The following is a 10,154-nucleotide window of genomic DNA, read 5'->3' as shown; positions in this document are numbered from 1 at the left end:
TTGTATATATACTTAATATCCTGTATTATCCTGTATCTCCTCCTCTATAGTGTATATATACTTATATCCTGTATTATCCTGTATTTCCTCCTCTATAGTGTATACATACTTATATCCTGTATTATCCTGTATCTCCTCCTCTATAGTATATATACTTATATCCTGTATTATCCTGTATCTCCTCCTCTACCTAGTGTATATATACTTATATCCTGTATTATCCTGTATCTCCTCCTCTATAGTGTATATATACTTATATCCTGTATTATCCTGTATCTCCTCCTCTATAGTATATATACTTATATCCTGTATTATCCTGTATCTCCTCCTCTATAGTGTATATATACTTATATCCTGTATTATCCTGTATCTCCTCCTCTATAGTGTATATATACTATATCCTGTATTATCCTGTATCTCCTCCTCTATAGTGTATATACTTATATCCTGTATTATCCTGTATCGTCCTCCTCTATAGTGTGTATATACTTATATCCTGTATTATCCTGTATCTCCTCCTCTATAGTGTATATATATATATCCTGTATTATCCTGTATCTCCTCCTCTATAGTGTATATACTTATATCCTGTATTATCCTGTATCTCCTCCTCTATAGTGTATATATATATATATCCTGTATTATCCTGTATCTCCTCCTCTATAGTATATATATACTTATATCCTGTATTATCCTGTATCTCCTCCTCTATAGTGTATATATACTTATATCCTGTATTATCCTGTATCTCCTCCTCTATAGTGTATATATACTTATATCCTGTATTATCCTGTATTTCCTCCTCTATAGTGTATACATACTTATATCCTGTATTATCCTGTATCTCCTCCTCTATAGTATATATACTTATATCCTGTATTATCCTGTATCTCCTCCTCTATAGTGTATATATACTTATATCCTGTATTATCCTGTATCTCCTCCTCTATAGTGTATATATACTTATATCCTGTATTATCCTGTATCTCCTCCTCTATAGTATATATACTTATATCCTGTATTATCCTGTATCTCCTCCTCTATAGTGTATATATACTTATATCCTGTATTATCCTGTATCTCCTCCTCTATAGTGTATATATATATATCCTGTATTATCCTGTATCTCCTCCTCTATAGTGTATATACTTATATCCTGTATTATCCTGTATCGTCTCCTCTATAGTGTGTATATACTTATATCCTGTATTATCCTGTATCTCCTCCTCTATAGTGTATATATATATATCCTGTATTATCCTGTATCTCCTCCTCTATAGTGTATATACTTATATCCTGTATTATCCTGTATCGTCTCCTCTATAGTGTGTATATATATATATATATATATATATATATATATATATATATATATACACATACATATAACTCCAAAAAAGGAAAGCGGCACTCCAATGGCAGAAAAAAGGTGTATTTATTCACCCATCAAGTCAAATGCAACGTTTCAGCCTCACAATGAAGCCTTTCTCAAGCCAAGCTTGAGGAAGGCTTCATTGTGAGGCTGAAACGTCGCACTTGACTTGATGGGTGAATAAATACACCTTTTTTCTGCCATTGGAGTGCCGCTTTCCTTTTTTGGAGTTGTTTAAGAAAGGTTTGGAGTTTGAACCTGTGAAGGCTGAGCACCCGATTTGGACTTTAAGTCCCATTGTACAGTGCCGGTTCCCTAATTTTTACTCTATATATATATATCCTGTATCTCCTCCTCCTCTATAGTATATATCCTGTATATACACTTTTCTCCCCCAGGTCTTGGGTCTGGACGCTTTCTTCGGTAATCGGGATCGGTGGTCGGCTCTGTTCTGGGTGACGTTGATCCCTGCCGCTCTCCAATCGGTTTTGCTGCCATTTTGTCCGGAGAGCCCCCGTTTCCTGTACATTGTGTGTGAGCAGGAGGGCCAGGCTCGGATCAGTGAGTGCTCCTCTATTATATATATATATCCCCCGTTTCCTGTACATTGTGTGTGAGCAGGAGGGCCAGGCTCGGATCAGTGAGTGCTCCTCTATTATATATATATATCCCCCGTTTCCTGTACATTGTGCGATCAGCAGGATCAGTGAGTGCTCCTCTATTATATATATATATATCCCCCGTTTCCTGTACATTGTGTGTGATCAGCAGGATCAGTGAGTGCTCCTCTATTATATATATATATCCCCCGTTTCCTGTACATTGTGTGATCAGCAGGATCAGTGAGTGCTCCTCTATTATATATATATATCCCCCGTTTCCTGTACATTGTGCGATCAGCAGGATCAGTGAGTGCTCCTCTATTATATATATATATATCCCCCGTTTCCTGTACATTGTGTGTGATCAGCAGGATCAGTGAGTGCTCCTCTATTATATATATATATCCCCCGTTTCCTGTACATTGTGTGTGATCAGCAGGATCAGTGAGTGCTCCTCTATTATATATATATATCCCCCGTTTCCTGTACATTGTGCGATCAGCAGGATCAGTGAGTGCTCCTCTATTATATATATATATCCCCCGTTTCCTGTACATTGTGTGCGATCAGCAGGATCAGTGAGTGCTCCTCTATTATATATATATATCCCCCGTTTCCTGTACATTGTGCGATCAGCAGGATCAGTGAGTGCTCCTCTATTATATATATATATATCACCCGTTTCCTGTACATTGTGTGATCAGCAGGATCAGTGAGTGCTCCTCTATTATATATATATATCCCCCGTTTCCTGTACATTGTGCGATCAGCAGGATCAGTGAGTGCTCCTCTATTATATATATATATCCCCCGTTTCCTGTACATTGTGCGATCAGCAGGATCAGTGAGTGCTCCTCTATTATATATATATATCCCCCGTTTCCTGTACATTGTGCGATCAGCAGGATCAGTGAGTGCTCCTCTATTATATATATATATATCCCCCATTTCCTGTACATTGTGTGTGATCAGCAGGATCAGTGAGTGCTCCTCTATTATATATATATATCCCCCGTTTCCTGTACATTGTGCGATCAGCAGGATCAGTGAGTGCTCCTCTATTATATATATATATATATCCCCCGTTTCCTGTACATTGTGTGTGATCAGCAGGATCAGTGAGTGCTCCTCTATTATATATATATATCCCCCGTTTCCTGTACATTGTGTGTGATCAGCAGGATCAGGCTCGGATCAGTGAGTGCTCCTCTATTATATATATATATATATCCCCCGTTTCCTGTACATTGTGTGTGATCAGCAGGATCAGTGAGTGCTCCTCTATTATATATATATATCCCCCGTTTCCTGTACATTGTGTGTGATCAGCAGGATCAGTGAGTGCTCCTCTATTATATATATATATCCCCCGTTTCCTGTACATTGTGTGTGATCAGGAGGATCAGTGAGTGCTCCTCTATTATATATATATATATCCCCCGTTTCCTGTACATTGTGTGTGATCAGGCTCGGATCAGTGAGTGCTCCTCTATTATATATATATATATATCCCCTGTTTCCTGTACATTGTGTGTGATCAGGAGGATCAGTGAGTGCTCCTCTATTACATATATATATATATCACCCGTTTCCTGTACATTGTGTGTGATCAGGAGGATCAGTGAGTGCTCCTCTATTATATATATATATCCCCCGTTTCCTGTACATTGTGTGTGATCAGCAGGATCAGTGAGTGCTCCTCTATTATATATATATATATCCCCCGTTTCCTGTACATTGTGTGTGATCAGGCTCGGATCAGTGAGTGCTCCTCTATTATATATATATATATATCCCCTGTTTCCTGTACATTGTGTGTGATCAGGAGGATCAGTGAGTGCTCCTCTATTATATATATATATATCACCCGTTTCCTGTACATTGTGTGTGATCAGGAGGATCAGTGAGTGCTCCTCTATTATATATATATATATATATATCCCCCGTTTCCTGTACATTGTGTGTGATCAGCAGGATCAGTGAGTGCTCCTCTATTATATATATATATATCCCCCGTTTCCTGTACATTGTGTGTGATCAGCAGGATCAGTGAGTGCTCCTCTATTATATATATATATCCCCCGTTTCCTGTACATTGTGTGTGATCAGGAGGATCAGTGAGTGCTCCTCTATTATATATATATATATATCCCCCGTTTCCTGTACATTGTGTGTGATCAGCAGGATCAGTGAGTGCTCCTCTATTATATATATATATATCCCCCGTTTCCTGTACATTGTGTGTGATCAGGAGGATCAGTGAGTGCTCCTCTATTATATATATATATATATCCCCCGTTTCCTGTACATTGTGTGTGATCAGCAGGATCAGTGAGTGCTCCTCTATTATATATATATATATCCCCCGTTTCCTGTACATTGTGTGTGATCAGCAGGATCAGTGAGTGCTCCTCTATTACATATATATATATATATATATATATATATATATATCCCCTGTTTCCTGTACATTGTGTGTGATCAGCAGGATCAGGCTCGGATCAGTGAGTGCTCCTCTATTATATATATATATATATATATATATATCCCTTTTTCCTGTACATTGTGTGTGATCAGCAGGATCAGTGAGTGCTCCTCTATTATATATATATATATATATATCCCCCGTTTCCTGTACATTGTGTGTGATCAGCAGGATCAGGCTCGGATCAGTGAGTGCTCCTCTATTATATATATATATCCCCCGTTTCCTGTACATTGTGTGTGATCAGCAGGATCAGTGAGTGCTCCTCTATTATATATATATATATCCCCCGTTTCCTGTACATTGTGTGTGATCAGCAGGATCAGTGAGTGCTCCTCTATCATATATATATATATATCCCCCGTTTCCTGTACATTGTGTGTGATCAGGCTCGGATCAGTGAGTGCTCCTCTATTATATATATATATATCCCCCGTTTCCTGTACATTGTGTGTGATCAGCAGGATCAGTGAGTGCTCCTCTATTATATATATATATATCCCCCGTTTCCTGTACATTGTGTGTGATCAGCAGGATCAGTGAGTGCTCCTCTATTATATATATATATATATATCCCCCGTTTCCTGTACATTGTGTGTGATCAGCAGGATCAGTGAGTGCTCCTCTATTATATATATATATATCCCCCGTTTCCTGTACATTGTGTGTGATCAGCAGGATCAGTGAGTGCTCCTCTATTACATATATATATATATATATATATATATATCCCCCGTTTCCTGTACATTGTGTGTGATCAGCAGGATCAGGCTCGGATCAGTGAGTGCTCCTCTATTATATATATATATATCCCCCGTTTCCTGTACATTGTGTGTGATCAGGAGGATCAGTGAGTGCTCCTCTATTATATATATATATATCCCCCGTTTCCTGTACATTGTGTGTGATCAGGCTCGGATCAGTGAGTGCTCCTCTATTATATATATATATATCCCCCGTTTCCTGTACATTGTGTGATCAGCAGGATCAGTGAGTGCTCCTCTATTATATATATACATCCCCCGTTTCCTGTACATTGTGTGTGATCAGCAGGATCAGTGAGTGCTCCTCTATTATATATATATATCCCCCGTTTCCTGTACATTGTGTGTGATCAGGAGGATCAGTGAGTGCTCCTCTATTATATATATATATCCCCCGTTTCCTGTACATTGTGTGTGATCAGCAGGATCAGTGAGTGCTCCTCTATTATATATATATATATATCCCCCGTTTCCTGTACATTGTGTGTGATCAGCAGGATCAGTGAGTGCTCCTCTATTATATATATATATCCCCCGTTTCCTGTACATTGTGCGATCAGCAGGATCAGTGAGTGCTCCTCTATTATATATATATATCCCCCGTTTCCTGTACATTGTGTGTGATCAGCAGGATCAGGCTCGGATCAGTGAGTGCTCCTCTATTATATATATATATATCCCTTTTTCCTGTACATTGTGTGTGATCAGCAGGATCAGTGAGTGCTCCTCTATTATATATATATATCCCCCGTTTCCTGTACATTGTGTGTGATCAGCAGGATCAGTGAGTGCTCCTCTATTATATATATATATCCCCCGTTTCCTGTACATTGTGTGTGATCAGCAGGATCAGTGAGTGCTCCTCTATTATATATATATATATCCCCCGTTTCCTGTACATTGTGTGATCAGCAGGATCAGTGAGTGCTCCTCTATTATATATATATATATATATCCCCCGTTTCCTGTACATTGTGTGTGATCAGCAGGATCAGTGAGTGCTCCTCTATTATATATATATATATATATATCCCCCGTTTCCTGTACATTGTGCGATCAGCAGGATCAGTGAGTGCTCCTCTATTATATATATATATATCCCACGTTTCCTGTACATTGTGTGTGATCAGCAGGATCAGTGAGTGCTCCTCTATTATATATATATATCCCACGTTTCCTGTACATTGTGCGATCAGCAGGATCAGTGAGTGCTCCTCTATTATATATATATCCCCCGTTTCCTGTACATTGTGTGTGATCAGCAGGATCAGTGAGTGCTCCTCTATTATATATATATATATATCCCCCGTTTCCTGTACATTGTGTGTGATCAGCAGGATCAGTGAGTGCTCCTCTATTATATATATATATCCCCCGTTTCCTGTACATTGTGCGATCAGCAGGATCAGTGAGTGCTCCTCTATTATATATATATATATCCCCCGTTTCCTGTACATTGTGTGTGATCAGCAGGATCAGTGAGTGCTCCTCTATTATATATATATATCCCCCGTTTCCTGTACATTGTGTGTGATCAGCAGGATCAGTGAGTGCTCCTCTATTATATATATATATATCCCCCATTTCCTGTACATTGTGTGTGATCAGCAGGATCAGTGAGTGCTCCTCTATTATATATATATATCCCCCGTTTCCTGTACATTGTGTGCGATCAGCAGGATCAGTGAGTGCTCCTCTATTACATATATATATATCCCCCGTTTCCTGTACATTGTGTGTGATCAGCAGGATCAGTGAGTGCTCCTCTATTATATATATATATATCCCCCGTTTCCTGTACATTGTGTGTGATCAGCAGGATCAGTGAGTGCTCCTCTATTATATATATATATATCCCCCGTTTCCTGTACATTGTGTGTGATCAGGAGGATCAGTGAGTGCTCCTCTATTATATATATATATATCCCCCGTTTCCTGTACATTGTGTGTGATCAGCAGGATCAGTGAGTGCTCCTCTATTATATATATATATCCCCCGTTTCCTGTACATTGTGTGTGATCAGGAGGATCAGTGAGTGCTCCTCTATTATATATATATATATCCCCCATTTCCTGTACATTGTGTGCGATCAGCAGGATCAGTGAGTGCTCCTCTATTATATATATATATATCCCCCGTTTCCTGTACATTGTGTGTGATCAGCAGGATCAGTGAGTGCTCCTCTATTATATATATATATCCCCCATTTCCTGTACATTGTGTGTGATCAGCAGGATCAGTGAGTGCTCCTCTATTATATATATATATCCCCTGTTTCCTGTACATTGTGTGTGATCAGCAGGATCAGTGAGTGCTCCTCTATTATATATATATATCCCCCGTTTCCTGTACATTGTGTGTGATCAGGAGGATCAGTGAGTGCTCCTCTATTATATATATATATATATCCCCCATTTCCTGTACATTGTGTGCGATCAGCAGGATCAGTGAGTGCTCCTCTATTATATATATATATCCCTTTTTCCTGTACATTGTGCGATCAGCAGGATCAGTGAGTGCTCCTCTATTATATATATATATCCCTTTTTCCTGTACATTGTGTGTGATCAGCAGGATCAGTGAGTGCTCCTCTATTATATATATATATATCCCCCGTTTCCTGTACATTGTGTGTGATCAGCAGGATCAGTGAGTGCTCCTCTATTATATATATATATCCCTTTTTCCTGTACATTGTGTGTGATCAGCAGGATCAGTGAGTGCTCCTCTATTATATATATATATCCCCCGTTTCCTGTACATTGTGTGTGATCAGCAGGATCAGTGAGTGCTCCTCTATTATATATATATATATATCCCCCGTTTCCTGTACATTGTGTGTGATCAGCAGGATCAGGCTCGGATCAGTGAGTGCTCCTCTATTATATATATATATATCCCCCGTTTCCTGTACATTGTGTGTGATCAGCAGGATCAGTGAGTGCTCCTCTATTATATATATATATCCCCCGTTTCCTGTACATTGTGTGTGATCAGCAGGATCAGTGAGTGCTCCTCTATTATATATATATATATCCCCCGTTTCCTGTACATTGTGTGATCAGCAGGATCAGTGAGTGCTCCTCTATATTATATATATATCCCCCGTTTCCTGTACATTGTGTGATCAGCAGGATCAGTGAGTGCTCCTCTATTATATATATATATATCCCCCGTTTCCTGTACATTGTGTGATCAGCAGGATCAGTGAGTGCTCCTCTATTATATATATATCCCCTGTTTCCTGTACATTGTGCGATCAGCAGGATCAGTGAGTGCTCCTCTATTATATATATATCCCCCGTTTCCTGTACATTGTGTGATCAGCAGGATCAGTGAGTGCTCCTCTATTATATATATATATCCCCCGTTTCCTGTACATTGTGCGATCAGCAGGATCAGTGAGTGCTCCTCTATTATATATATATATCCCCCGTTTCCTGTACATTGTGCGATCAGCAGGATCAGTGAGTGCTCCTCTATTATATATATATATCCCCCGTTTCCTGTACATTGTGTGATCAGCAGGATCAGTGAGTGCTCCTCTATTATATATATATATATATATCCCCCGTTTCCTGTACATTGTGCGATCAGCAGGATCAGTGAGTGCTCCTCTATTATATATATATTTGTGGTCGTGGCCCATGTATAAAAATGTGCGTACTTACCAACCCTCCGTCCCGATCTGCTATTCAGCTCGTCCACCTGAAAAACACATCCTGCCACTAAATGCAAATGTCATAACCTAGGTTGGTTCTAACTGACCCTATCACTGCTTCTAACAGCGGTTGAATTGTGCCAAAACCGCGAACGAGGGTACGCCTATAGAGGGCAAAAAGACACAGATAGGTTTATGATGCAAGCAATTAATTTTATTCCTTATAAAACTAACACTCTGAATACATCCGCCATTTCCAGCTGGGGGTTCGGAATGTATGTAGTGAAGGCATTAGAGTTCCATCTACCTAGCTTTTTTAGCACGTGAACTGGTACTCCGTGCCTGGAGGCTGCTGAGGCTGCCCCTATACGGAATGAATGTCCCGAGTAGCAGCGTGGGTCAAGACCCAACAGCCTAACCAATGTGCGCACATGACTGACAAATTGCGAAGTGGTGAGTGGTGCAGAATCAAACGGCAGCAACGGCCTTACCTCTGATCGATTGTTCATGATGCTTGCCCACTCAGAAAGTACCACTAGCGGACACCAGGGATTGCCAGAGGGATAGTACCGTATCGCAGTAGCCTTCTTGCAAGTTTTGGTACCCCGTAATGTCAGCTCTGCATGATCTTGTCTGATACTAAGTTGCGTTTTCTCTACAAATGGAGCTGCTCGTGACGCACAAGTGAACTCCCCAGGCCTCAGAAACCCATAGAGAGCTAAGTATATGCTGACCTTGATGACCTTGCTGTGAAACCATCCGAATGGAGCGGAGTCAAGTAGAGCCGACATGTCCCTAAACATTTGCCCTGTGATAGGCTGCCTTGGACTCACACGCGGGATGCTGCTGGAATTGATCCCCTTCAAAGCGGCCTTGATAACATGTGTGGAGCATATGGAAGGCTCGCCGGGAAACTGTAACGCGTGGTAGTGTTGAATCCCGGATAAATGTAATTTAATGGTGTTGTATGACAAGCCTAAATCAGAGTGGCAAAAGGCCAAGAACTGCAGTATGGTGGAAATGTTGAAGCCCCATGGTAGAGCGTGTCTGTCCAGGAATGAGCTGTACAGCCTGATGGCTGCTGCATAAGCCTTTCTTGTCCTCGGAGCTAGGGAACTTCTCACTAAGGTTTCTGCTAACAAGGTGTAACGCCTTAATCCAGCGTCAGCACCTGATGTGGAGGCACTGGGGTTGCTACTCGGTCTGCACCTGGTGTGACCTGAAAAAAGAGATCATAGTTACCCCTGGATAAGGCGTCAGCCGCTGTAT

At 40.3% G+C, this 10,154-nt stretch overlaps 1 protein-coding gene across 1 annotated transcript in view; it reads left to right on the top strand.

The window, feature by feature from the left end:
* Positions 1 to 1,770: 1,770 nt before the first annotated feature.
* The window catches only part of LOC130302058 (solute carrier family 2, facilitated glucose transporter member 4-like), a gene marked incomplete at its 5' end in the record, with an annotated part of 77,385 nt that continues 69,001 nt past the window's right edge, over positions 1,771 to 10,154 (top strand). Inside the window, 1 exon segment of the mRNA XM_056551671.1 lies at positions 1,771 to 1,933. Within this exon segment, the coding sequence (XP_056407646.1) occupies positions 1,771 to 1,933 (163 nt within the window).

The sequence above is a fragment of the Hyla sarda genome, unplaced genomic scaffold (genome assembly GCF_029499605.1).
Source record: "Hyla sarda isolate aHylSar1 unplaced genomic scaffold, aHylSar1.hap1 scaffold_1149, whole genome shotgun sequence".
NCBI lineage: Eukaryota > Metazoa > Chordata > Amphibia > Anura > Hylidae > Hyla > Hyla sarda.
Note: the sequence above shows the minus strand (reverse complement) of the source record. Positions and strands in the feature narration are given on the sequence as shown.